The sequence below is a fragment of the Miscanthus floridulus genome, chromosome 1 (assembly GCF_019320115.1).
Source record: "Miscanthus floridulus cultivar M001 chromosome 1, ASM1932011v1, whole genome shotgun sequence".
In the NCBI taxonomy this organism is placed as follows: Eukaryota; Viridiplantae; Streptophyta; class Magnoliopsida; order Poales; family Poaceae; genus Miscanthus; species Miscanthus floridulus.
The window spans coordinates 38089064-38102675 of NC_089580.1; the positions used below are offsets into that span (position 1 = coordinate 38089064).

The 13612-nt window shown below is 47.4% G+C and overlaps 1 protein-coding gene and 2 pseudogenes across 1 annotated transcript; 1 reads left to right on the plus strand and 2 right to left on the minus strand.

The window, feature by feature from the left end:
- Positions 1–3771: 3771 nt before the first annotated feature.
- On the minus strand, positions 3772–4608 carry LOC136454936 (uncharacterized). The gene is made up of 2 exons (XM_066455175.1): positions 4357–4608; positions 3772–3987 (listed from the first exon to the last, which is right to left on the minus strand). The coding sequence occupies exons 1-2, from the start codon at positions 4606–4608 to the stop codon at positions 3772–3774; spliced, it is 468 nt and encodes a 155-aa protein (XP_066311272.1).
- Positions 4609–7544: 2936 nt separating this feature from the next.
- On the plus strand, positions 7545–8978 carry LOC136454945 (uncharacterized; annotated as a pseudogene).
- A 1436-nt stretch (positions 8979–10414) lies between these two features.
- Positions 10415–13504, minus strand: LOC136479535 (uncharacterized; annotated as a pseudogene).
- Between the last annotated feature and the right edge of the window lie 108 nt (positions 13505–13612).

A 13612-nucleotide genomic window follows, 5' to 3' on the forward strand; every position in this document is an offset into this window, starting at 1 on the left:
GAGGGTAACCAAGCCTAACATAGCTTTGTTTCGTTAGCGTGGTGTTCCAGATGTTGCTAAGGTGTGTTTACACGACCCACGGGTGCTTACCTTCAACCCGGAACGCGTGAAGGAATTTTTGCTGCGGGCAGAACAACTTGGGGTGCCTACCGCGTCGCCGTTGTTCAGGCAAGCAGTGCAAATCGTCACCAATTTTTCTAGTGAGAAGGTTGCTGCCAAGCTTGAGTTCTTTAAGAGGACTCTTGGTTGTTCTGAGTCTAAAGTTTCCATTGCAGTCTCCAAGATGCCACAAATACTAGGATTATCTGATACGACTCTTCTTCGTAAGATTGAGTTCCTGATCAATGAGGCTGCGATGCAGCCACAGTATATTGTGCAAAGGCCTATCCTTCTCGCATTCTGATTCTGATTCACTGTGCATGGTGGAACTGCAACTTATGCTCATTAGGGCTATCCACTTATGCTCATTAGGGCTGTCCACTGTGCAGGTTTTCTCAATTCTGATTCTGATTTCTGCAATATAACCACTAATGATCACTGATTGGTCATAGTCCAAGGTTACGTTACAACTATTAAGGAAGGAGCTGTGTTTGGCTTATTCTGGATACTTAATGCACATTTTGTAGGTTTCATCTTCTGCCTAGCACATGGCTGAAGATTATCCTTGACTTCGTTTTCTTATGTGGATAAGTCTTTGTTGTAGAACAATATCTGTAAGGAAATGAGATACTAAAAGCTGAAAATAAATTGGAAGTTCTATGGAAGACGGCTTCATATGAGAGAATTTATTATTGTTTCATTTTGTTTTCCACAGAATATAGGTAATGAGAATATAACCCTTTTATACTGGCATCTTCATTGGGCTGCCAAGCCCATAAAAAAGGGAGATAATTGTTCTTAAAATAAGTCTCAAACTTGTTTATTACCATTTTGTTTAGTTTTGTGATTTTAAGTAGGAGTTTCTTTCAAAATATTTCTACTTTTATGCATGTGAATGATAGTAGCAGGCATAGTATTATCTATGAGGATTTCCAGCTCATGATGGGTTTACGCCATCTAAAGGAGTTTGCTAAGCCAGATCTTGAGCCGATCGAACCACCAATGCCCTCTGCTTTGAGCTGCTGCTGAAATTCCAGATCTCTGGAGAACTTGTGTGATCCGTTGCCAAATAAGACAAGCTGGCCAGGCTGCTGTGGTTGCTTTGGAAGTGTTGCCCATCTGAACAATCTGAAGTTCTGAACCTTGTCATGTGCACTGCTAATTAGTTGCCTCCGCTTATGTATGTTGGTCCTAAACTTCAGTGTCATGTGACATGCAAACTTGCACGAGTTACAACTGGCAATGCGAGATCTGCAAAATTCGTTTTGGTCCATCATGATATGTGAACGGGTGAGTGGCAATTAAACCAAAGAGTCACCCTATTAAAACAGCTTATAGCTATATGTCATGACCAAAAAGGATATGGATCTTGTAAGTTGTAACAGGCACCATAAGATCTGAATATGTACAGCATAAACAAGGGGCTAATATACAAAACATGAACAAGAGCTGTCTATCAACAATGTACTACTGCCACCAGTAGAAGACTGTTCACATGGAAACCGGTGAAAAGATTGCTCTTTATATATAAAATCGTATGTGACCAACTCTTCTGCAAGGAGTATTCAATGGTACACCAAGAATTACAAGGTGTTCTCCCTGAAGATCATCCTCATAAAAGAATATATGTAACCTACAATCTTCATGACGATCTCTGATTTTCTCCATGCATCAACAATGGTGTTCGTTTCAGTTGGTATGATCTAAAATGTTTACATAAGAGTATAATACTGGTTAAAAACTCATTTCCAGTGACGTCCTCTGGTCTGGAGTCATCAATCTTCAATTCGTTTTCGAGAAATTCTACGAATTCCTCTCCAGTTGCCTGATTGAGCAGAACACAGTGCATGGTTTACATGACAATCCCCACAAGACTATAACTAGTAGCTAGCCTTATCCATGCTATATTATTATATGGCAATTCTTAACAGTGACACAAACTTACAATAATCGATATATAGTTGAATAAAGAGGAATACTACCAACTCTTCTCAGTTCTGAAATTATGCTTGCAGATCTTTAAGAAAATTCCGCTGCAAAAAGCACGACCAATATGGTGTTAAAGTTGTAGTAGTGGTGAAGACATTTTGTTGAACTGCACTAGAAAGCCTTATATCTCCGCATGACAATCACTAAGGTCTCAAATTTTCAGTAGAACAATGGAACCTCACTTGACCCCTTTGGTCGCATGAATGACCAAATGTAATGTAACCCACGTTTGCTGACAGCGAGGAGGGAATTCAGTACCAAATCTCCAGGAGAAGCTCGAAAAGTTCGTCGCCGTGGGCATAGAGACTCATCGGACTGTGGTGGCGGAGGTAGCCATCAGCGGACGCGCCAAATCCGCAGATTGGCCAGGGACATCAGAGCATCAATCGTGCTTTGTATCAGTTTCATGATATGGTTTATGATGCTTTGTCATAACTAGTAGATATCAACAGGACTACACACTACAGGAACAGGAGTGGACTAATAGCTTTGTTATCATGCCACATTCAAAATGTGTGTAGTGCACACTCCACTCCTATTTAGTTGCAAAGCCTGCAATTGTATACGAGTGGCAGCTTGCAGTTGGATAACGCATGCATCATGTGAAACTGTTGTGCAAAATCGCCCATGTGCCATATTTATTGGCAAGATAAGAGAAATGATCCCTCGACCATTCAGATCAAACAACGTTTAAAACAAAACTTCGGCCAGCAAATCGTTAAAAGAACCTCTTGTACATGTATTATTGATGGAGGACAATAAAGATCATTCCATCGTCATCATGCTAATTTATTCATGTGCATGTTTGGCGGCCCAAATAATTTGAATAACTCTCCTTCGATTTTGATGGCCCGGTCCATCCGAGATCCGACCCAAGGGATGTGCACGTTTGGCGGCCCAGCATTCCAAAAATCGACGACACGGCCTTCTCCCATTGAATAGGGTTAGAACATAATTTAAGGGGCAGGGAAATGAATTAAGAACCATAACTGGTAAATGGAAGCGGCTGCATATCCCTCTGTGATGCAATATAAACTGGGTAATAGTGCGTCTGTGAGTTATTTGGAAACTTGATGTAATGTTGCGTGCAGTACAACAACAGAACTGATATAACTAGGTGATAAACATCGTAATTTTGTCATGATGATATGCAATGGATGAGGGATCCGTCCCTAGTATTCCAAGAAAAAAAGAGTCGGGGGTGGGGGGTGTGTGGGTTGGGAGGGAGAGGAGGCATGGTCCGGCCCCAAAGGGTTTGGCTACTTGCATAGTCATTCTTTAGACTCTATTTGGTGAGTAAATTTCTTCTTTGGGTTTAAATTGTTTTTTTTCCAAAAGAGGACTTACAGTAAATCACATTGATATTGAAACTCCATTTGTTGACTGTTGATTTTCATTACGGAAAAAAACACTTGGGAACACTGCATATTTTGATTTAACATGCACTGCACAGATGCAGGATGGAGAACAAATAAGCATTGACTGAGGTCACTCAAGACTCAAAAAAACAGCATCACATTTCATGTCATTTGCAAAATTGTATTTGACAGAAAAGAAAAGAACCATAGATTGCGCTAGCAGTGCACAACCTTTTCTTTGGTACCCTCATAAGGCCATCACACAAAAAATCAGAACCCCTTTACCCAAAAATTTCATCTGCTAGCAGTGCACATTTTCTTTAGTTTAGCCCAGTCCAAGTTCCTTCTTCAGCTTCTCAAGAGCGACCTCTATTTCAGAAAGACCGTCATCAAAACTGTTTGTTGATGTCTTGTTGTCCTTAGCAATTTTCGCCTGCTGTCCAAACTGGGTGCATGGGTCATTTCCAGTGACATCCTCTAGTCTGGAGTCATCAATCTTCAATTCATTTTCTAGAAATTCTATGAATTCCTCGCCAATTGCCTGATGAGCAGAACGCTGTGCAGGGTTTACATGACATTTTCCACGAGACTATAACTAGTAGATGGCCTCATCTATGCTACAGATTGCTGCATGGCAATTCTTAACAGTGACACAACTTACAATAATCGACCTAGTTGAATAAAGAGAACTTACTGCAACTCTTCCTAAAGACTTTTAGGTTTCTGATTCGAATTCAACCAAGCTTCCCTTTCATAAAAAAATAAAGCTTCCCAGTTCTGAAATTCTGCTTGCAGATCTTTGAGCCTCGAGAATTGGCATTGGCATTGAATAGCTCCAAATGCCAGCGTTTGGATGGCTTGGAATTTGGAATTGGAAATCAACTTCAATGCCAAAGGGTATTTGCCACACCTGTGCCTCTTCACCGTCAATACAAAGCCATGACCCTCTGTATCGAGGGGAATTGGTCTCCGCACGAGAAAAGGAAGACGCCGCCCGGCCATGCCCGAGCCCGAGCCCCTCCATGGTGGCCGCTTCCTCGCTACCGCTTCCATGGTTGCCGCTTCCTCGTGCCCGAGCCTCCTCTTCTTTGAGGCCGGCGCCCCTCCTCTTCTTCCTGTCGTCCGCACCACCGGGGCCATGCCCGAGCCTGAGCCCCTCCATGGTGGTGGTGCGTGAATCACTCGAGCTCGCGAGAGGCATGCGGGCAGCGGCGCGAGATTGGGCGAGGCGGAGAGGCGTGCGGGCGATGGCCTTTCGAGTGTCATTTTTCAGGCTGGGCACTTTTCACCCGAAAACCGAAAACTGAACTGAACCGAGCCGAACCGAACCAAAATATTGGTTTTTTCGGTTTTCGATTTTGGCTTCGGTTTCTGGATTCCAGAACTTCGGTCATCGGCTTTGGTTTCGGTTTTTAGCTCAAACCGAACCGTAAACCGAGCTCATCAATCCACCGAAGGAACGTCTAGTCTCTGTGACTGTTTCTCTCCCTCCTGGCTCGGCAGACCACCTCAACACCCCCCATCCTAAGCAAAGCCCATGAAGGCCCACCAGTCCTCCACCACCCACACCCAGGCACCCACACACTACGAACCCTAACCTACCTACGGCGGCATGGTTGGGTGGCGGCGGCGGGTAGCAGGCAGCGGCGAGGCTTGCGACTGTGAGCAAGGAGCGGGGACGGCGCAGACCCAGGCATCCGATCGTCGAGCGTGTGCGTGGCGCCGTGGCCTACGGGCAGGGGTGGCAGCGCGAGCTTCGAGCAGGGGTAGCGACGCGGCGTCACGGCTAGCGGGAGCGGCGCGGCTGGCCTGGCACGCGAGCTGCGGGTAGCTCAGCTGCGCGGCAGGTGGGGGCAGCGTGGTTGTGCGAGCTCTGGGCAACACGGCCTCTGTGCGTCATGGCGACCGGCGAGAAGAAGAAACTTCGGTTGAAACCGAATACCGAACCGATGGAACCGCAACCGAAATCGTCGATTTCTGTTTCTTACTCAAACCAATCGGTTTCAACCTTTGTCCAAACCGAAGTTCCCTTGAACCAATGAAACCGAACCGAATTGTCGGTTCCAACCGATTGCCCAGGCTGAGTCATTTTTTGCAATTTTTTCACAAACAACAGGTTTGGTATTGTAAGCCAATGCCAAAGCTAGCCTGATTTGGTATTGTAACAAATTCAATTCCAGCTCCTCCAATACCAACATCCAAACGGATCGGTTCTGATTCGAATTCAACCAAGCTTCCCTTTCATAAAAAAAATTAAAAAAAGCTTCCCAGTTCTGAAATTCTGCTTGCTGATCTTTAAGGAATTCCGTTGCAAAAACCACAGCCAATATGGTCTTAAAGTTGTAGTAGAGGTGAAGACATTTTGTTGAACTGCACTAGAAAGTCTTATATCTCCGCATGACAATCACTAAGGTCTCAAATTTTCAGTACAACAATGGAACCTCACTCGACCCCTTTGGTCGCATCAACGATGTCAACCAAATGTAATGTAACCCACGTTTGCTGACAGCGAGGACGGAATTTAGTACCAAATCTCCAGGAGGAGCTCTGGGAACTTCGTGGCCATGGGCTCAGACGACCTCGGAGCCTCATCGGACTGTGGCGACGGTGGCAGCCTCGACAGCGAACCGTGGTTGCACCTAATCCACAGATTGGCCAGGGACATTTGAGCATCACTCGTGCGTTGTATCAGTTTCGCGACATCGTTTATCGGAGGCACCAGCACCGACGTCCGGCGCCAGCAGTGCGTCCCTATGCAGCTCCCAGTCCCAGACAACTCAACCGTGAGCTCCTCATCCCAGGCCCACCAGGAGCATCCCATCTAAGCATTCTCGCGTAGCAGAGAAAGTGAACCGAAGCGTTGTCTGCCCGCGCAACGGAAGTGGAGAGCGTGCGCTCGCGTACGCGCCCCCATCCCCCGACGCACCCCCTCCGCCGGCCTCTGGCGCGCCTCCTCCCCAGTCTGAGAAGGATGCAAGGCAAGAGAAGGTGAAGGGAGACACCAAGGCGAGGCGGCAGAAGATGAGAAGGGAGATGCAACACCCGATCTACGTTTGAAACATTCAGATACAACACTTGCAACATAAACCTGAAGACATATGAAACGTTTGAAACATGCGTTTGAAACACTTAAAAAACACATGAAACGCTTTAAAACAATTGGAACATCTAGATAAAACATTTGCAACAAATGTATGAAACACATGCAACATCTAGATAAACACACTTGCAACATATGTCTGAAAAAACACATGAAAAATTGGGAACAGAGGTTTGCAACATAAGTGTACAACCATATGCAACATCCCGATCTACTTTTACAACATCCATATCAAACCCTTGCAACATATCTCTAAAACAACTGAAACACCTGGAAACATACGCTTGCAACATGCGTGTTCAGCGCAATATCACCTTGCTGCTTGGACGAATGGAGCTCGTCGTTGTGGAACTCGACACCGGCGGGGGTGGCGTCGGCGAGCAGATGTCCTGCAAGCGGGGGCAACGCGGGAGGGGGCGGTGCAGGCGAGCGACACAGGCAAAGTTCGTCCCACGAGCGGCGGCGGCGCGAGCGAGCGGAGTCTGTCCCGCGCGAGCGGAGGCTTGCACGCAGAGCGGTCGACGCGGGCGGGGTACGCGGATGAGTGGATGAGGATGAGCCACGTCCGAACGGGAGTCACGGGACGGACGCCCGTAATATATCATTATCAATCGTTTATTCATGCTTAGTCATAACTAGATATCAACTGGAGTGGACTAATAGCTTTTTTATCATGCCAGATTCAAAATGTGTGCAGTGCACAGTGCACTCCTATTTAGCTGCAAAGCCTGCAATTTTATACGAGTGGCAGCCTGCAGTTGGATAATGCATGCATCATGTGAAATTGTTGTGCAAAATTGCCCATGTGCCATATTTATCGGCAAGATAAGAGAAATGATCCCTCGACCATTCAGATCAAACAACGGTTAAAACAAAACTTCGGCCAGCAAATCGTTAAAAGAACCTCTTGTACATGTATTGATTGATTGGAGGACAAATCATTCCATCGTCACCGTGCTAATTTATTCATGTGCACGTTTGGCGGCCCAATAGTTTGAGTAAGTCTTCCTTCGATTTTGATGGCCCGGTCCATCCGAGATCCAACCCAAGGCATGTGCACGTTTGGCGGCCCAGCATTCCAAAAAACGACGACACGGCCTTCTCCCAGATGCCCGGCTCCAGACCTCCGTCCCTCTCCCTGCGTGACGCCCATCTCTCGTCTCGACTGCCTCCCCTGCCCCGTATCGAGGAAATCGGCGGCGCAGACAACCAGCAACCACGCCGGCCGCAGGGCAGGCGGGAGCGCGGCAGCGGCCGTGCGGGTGCTACACGCCAGGCCCCGGGCTGCAACGTCAAGGTGGCGGCAGCCTCTCCCGTGGTTCCTCGCCTCTGAGCCCTGGCCACCTCATGATGGGCTCATCGCGCACGGCGAGCCCTCCTGCCTGCTTTCGCGGCTGACGGCCTAATCCGGCCTCCCCTTCGCCGCCACCATGTTGCGCCTCCGGAATCGTTTCCTCCCTCTGCTCCGCGCCGCCTCCCCGCTACCGTCCCCGATCCATCCCCGCGCGTACCACCACCTCCACCTCCACCACCACCACCTTCGCTGGGACCTTCTCCCTCGAGGACTACCTTGTCGCCACCTGCGGCCTCGCCCCGACCCAAGCACGCGAGGTGTCCAAGAAGGCTTTCAGCCAGTTATCCGTAGAATACAATAAGAAGGAGGTCTCCAGCTTACGGCTCAGCTCCGCCTCCAACCCCGATGCCATCCTCGCGCTGCTCTCCAGCGCTGGCCTCTCCCGCGCCGACATCGCCGCCGTCGTCACCGCGGACCCGCTGCTCCTCCGCGCTTCGGTGAAGAACATCGCCCACCGCCTTCTTGCTCTCCGCGACCGCGTCGGCCTGTCTACTCCCCAGATCGCTCGCTTCCTCCTGGTCGCTTCACACTCTCTCTGCCGCTGCGACGTCGCTCCCAAGGTTGAGTTCTTCATCTCCTTCTTCGACTCGTTTGATCGGGCCCTGCTGGCCGCAAAGAGGAACTGGAACCTCCTCTCGGCGAGCCTTGAGAAGATAATCAAGCCCAACATAGTTGTGTTTCGTCAGGGCGGTGTTCCAGATGTTGCTAAGGTGTGTTTAAAGAACCCCGTGGGTGCTTACCTTCAACCCGGAACGCGTGAAGGAATTTTTGCTGTGGGCAGAAGAACTTGGGGTGCCTGCCGCGTCGCCGATGTTCGGGCAAGCAGTGGCAATCATCACCAGTGTTGCCCGTGAAAGGGTTGCTGCCAAGCTTGAGTTCTTTAAAAGGACTCTTGGTTGTTCTGAGTCTAAAGTTTCCATTGTAGTGTCTAAAATGCCACAAATACTAGGATTTTCTGATGCTATTCACTGAGGCTGCAATGGAGCCACAGTATATTATTGAAAGGCCTATCTTGCCCACAGCTAGTGCCCCGGCATCATGTCATGAAAGTGCTGCAGGAAAAGGGATTGCTGAATAGCAATATGAACCTTTTCTCATTAGGGCCACGTTTAGATTGAAAGTTTTTTCAACCTGATGAATAGTACCATTTTCGTCTTATTTGATAAATATTGTCCAATCGTGGACCAACTAGGCTCAAAAGATTTATCTTGTGATTTCCAACTAAACTATGTAATTAGTTATTTTTTTTACCTACATCTAATACTCCATGCAAGCGGCTAAAAATTGATGTGACGGAGAGAGAGTGAAAAAACTTAGAATTTTGAAGGGAACTAAACAAGGCCTAGCTCATCTTACAGAAGAAGCATTCAAATCAAAGTTCATCGACAGTCACAAGGACTCTGTTCCTAGCCTTGCAGGTGCCTATGTTGCAGCTAGTGCTAGTATTGTGCCCTCTAGAATGTAATCTAAACATCTCATTCTGTGGGTTAGGTGGATGGTGGAACTGCAACTTATCCTCATTAGCGGCTGTCCACCGTGCAGGTTTTCTCAATTCTGATTTCTGCAATATAACCACTAGTGATGACTGATTGGTCATAGTCCAAGGTTAAGTTACAACTATTAAGGAAGGAGCTGTGTTTGGCTTGTTCTGGATACTTAATGCACATTTTGTTGGTTTTATCTTCTGCCTAGCACATGGCTGAAGATTATCCTTAACTCCGTTTTCTTATGTGGATAAGTCTTTGCTGTAGAACAGTATTTGTAACGGAATGAGATACTAAAACCTGAAATTAAATTGCAAGTTCTATGGGAGACGGCTTCATATGAGAGAGTAGTAATATAGCCCTTTTGGCTGCCAGAACGTACCTCTTCTGAAACTAGTCTCAAACTTGTGTATTACCATTTCGTTTAGTTTTGTGAATCTAAGTAGGAATTTCTCACGGAATGTTTCTACTTTTATGCCTGTGCATGATAGTAGCACGCATAGTACTATTTATAAGCAGCATGTTCGTTTGGCTGTGGCTTGTCGTAAACGATCGTAAATTTTCAGCTGGAACAGTATTTTTCTCTCACATAAACCAGTCAGCAGTACTTCTTCACGAACCAGCAACGTTACAAACCAGCCAACCGAACAGGCTGAAGATTTAGCAGCTCATATGATGGGTTTACACCATCTACAAAACTTTACTAATTTATAAGGTTATAAGCAGCTCATATGATGGGTTTGCGCCATCTACAAAAGTTCACTAAGCGGGATCATGAGCGGATGTAACCACCGATGCCCTCATCCCTTGAGAACTTGTGTGATCGATTGCCAAACTATACCTGCTGGCCTGGCTGCTGCGTTTGCTTTGGAAATTGTTAGATTAGTTGCCTCAGCTTATGTATGTTGGTTCATGACGGCTTGAAAAATTGCACGAGCTATAACTGCAATGCGAGAGCTGCAAAATGCGGTGTGGTCCATCATGATTTTTGTGAAGCGGGGAGTGGCAAGTAAACCAAAGACTCACCCTATTAAAACAACTTATAGCTATATATATGTCATAGCGAAGAAGGATATGAATCTTGCAACTTGCACCATAAGATCTGAATATGTACAGCATAAACAAGGGGCTAATATACAAAACATGAACAAGAGCTGTCTATCAACAACATACTTCTGAGACCAGTAGAAGACTGCTCATATAGAAACTGGCGAAAAGATTGCTCTTTATATGTAAAATTGTATGTGACCAACTCTTTTGCGAGGAGTATTTGAACAAACAGCAAGAATCAAGGTGTTCTCCCTGAAGATCATCCTCATGAAAGAATAGATATGACCTATATCTTCATGATGATCTCTGAAGTTGTCCATGCACCAACAACGGTGTTCCAGATATTGTGGAGGGTACCAGCATCATTGGTATGACCTAAACTGGTTACATAAGAGTATATAGGACTGGTTAAAATGCCATTGAATACGGTAATTTAAAGGGCAGGGAAATGAATTAAGAAACATAACTGGTAAACGGAAGCGTCATGGACTACAGGTGCTGCATATACCTCTGTGATGCAGTATAAGCTGGGTAATAGTGAATCTGCGAGTTATTTGGAAACTTGATGTAATGTTGTGTGCAGTACAACGACAGAACTGATATAACTGGGTGATAAGCATCGTAAGTTTGTCATGATGTTATGCAATGGATAAGGGATCCATCCCTGGTATTCCAAAAAAAAAAGAGTGGGGGGCGGGGTGGGTGTGGGTTGGGAGGGGGGAGGCATAGTCTGGCCCCAAAGGGTTTGGCTACTTGCATTGTAATTCTTTAGACTCTATTTGGTGAGTAAATTTCTTTGGGTTTAAACTTTTTTTTCCAAAAGAGGACTTACAGTAAATCACATTGATATTGGAACTCCAATTGTTGAGTGTTGATTTTCATTACAGAAAAAAACACTCGGGAACACTACATATTTTGATTTAACATGCACTGCACAGATGCAAGATGAAGAACAAATAAGGATTGCCTGAGGTTACTCTAAGACTCCCAACTCATGTCATTTGCAAAATTATATTTGACAGAAAAGAAAAGAACCATAGATTGTGCTGGCAGTGCACAACCTTTTCTTTGGTACCCTCATCAGGCCATCACACAAAAAAATCAGAACTCCTTTACCCAAAAATTTCAAAGGCAACAAATATTTGTCACTGTTCTTTGAATGCACCTAGATATATGCTATGGATAGATACAAGGTAAAAATTATGTATCTAGAAAAGCCAAAACAAAAAGTAGGCAATAGATCATAATTGCAAATTATTATCACCAACTGTTAGATACAATACAAGAAATACCTTTGTACGAACATGAAGTCAGCAGCTACAGCAACACCTTTAGTTGCTACATCAATGGTTTAGCCCAGTCCAAGTTCCTTCTTCAGCTTCTCGAGAGCAGCTTCTATTTCAGAAAGACCATCATCAAAGCTGTTTGTTGATGTCTTGTCGTCTTTAGGATTTTTTTCCTGCTGTCCAAACTGGGTGTATGGGTCATTTCCAGTGACGCCCTCAGGGCTGGAGTCATCAATCTTCAGTTCATTTTCCAGAAATTCTACGAATTCCTCGCCAATTGCCTGATTGAGCAGAACGCAGTGTAGGTTCACATGGCATTCTCCACAAAACTGTAACTAGTAGCTGGCCTTATCTATGCTATATTGCTGCATGGCAATTCTTAACAGTGACACAAACTCACAATAATCGTTTTAGTTGAAATGTTGAATAAAGATAACTTACTGCTAACTCTTCCCAAAGGCTTTTAGGTTTCTGATTTGAATTCAACCCAGCTTCCCAGTTCTGGAATTCTGCTTGCAGATCTTTAAGGAAATCCGCTGCAAAAAAGCACAATCACTATGTTCTTAAAGTCACAATAGAGGTGGACATTTTGGTGAACTGCACTAGAAAGCCCTATATCTCCACATGACAATCGCTAAGGTCTCAAATTTCCAGTAGAACAATGGAACCTCAATTGACCCCTTGGTCACATCAACGATCAACCATATGTAATGTAACCCACGTTTACTGACAGCAAGGAGAGAATTCAGTACCAAATCCATAGAACGGCTCTTCTGCAGCAGCTGATTTGCTCTCCCGGGAGCTGGAGGACCAGGACGAATCTGAACTGCTGCTCGCGTACTTGGATCGACTCTCTGAGTTCATCAGAGTGTTGTAAGCGTGCTTGATCCGCAAAAACTTCTCCTGAGCATCGGGCTGCATTGACAACAACATCCACGAGGCTGGCGGTGAGCAGAGTCATCCATCCCCAACGTCCCAAGAAATCCCGTAGAGATCAAACAGAAATGCGAAGGTAAATAGCGCGAGCAAGCAGCAGGGGGTCGACCGCCACACGCACCTCCTTGTTGACGTCCGGGTGGTACTTGAGCGCGAGGCGCCGGTACGCGCGCTTGATCTCGTTGGGCGCCGCCGACGGCGACACGCCGAGCACCTCGTACGGGGACTCCCTCCGCCCGCCGCCGCCGGCACCGGCCCGCGCCCTCACGCTCGCACGCCGCCAGCGAGGCGACGGGCCGCGGCAGGAGAGGCGCGCGGAGGGGACCGGGCTGGAGGAGGCGGCGACAACTATGCTGACGAAGGGAGGCGGAGGCCAAGGCGCAGCGAGGCGGCCGCGGGAGGCGGCGAGTGGCAGGGGCGGACACGGAGCCGCGGCCTGCATCTGTAGCGCCATGGCGCAGCAGGGGCCGCCGGAGGCAGAGGAGATAGCCTGGCTCGCGAGTCGCGACGAACAGTCGACGGACGGGAGCAGGCAAAATCACCCGCCCTCCAGAATCCAGATCGAGCGGCATGGAAGGCCATGTGAGAATCGGACGCCAGCACGTTTGGTGGCCCCGTAAGCGGACAATACGGCCTTCTCTCAGCCCACTTGGGATTGGGCAGCTCCGCCTCCGTCCCTCCCTTATCGCCCGCATCGACGGACAGCCTGACGCGCATAGCCCGACCGACGGCCCCTCCGCCGCCGCCGTGCTGCGCCTTCGAAATAGCCTCTTCCCTCTCCTCAGCGCCGCCTCCCCGCTACACTCCCCCATCCACCGCCGCGCGTGCCACCTCCTCTCCACCTCCACCGCCGTCGCCCCCGCGCCCTTCTCCCTTGAGGACTACCTCGTCGCGTCCTGCGGCCTCGCCCCAGCCCAAGCCCGCGAGGTGTCCAAGAAGGCGTTCCGCGACTTATC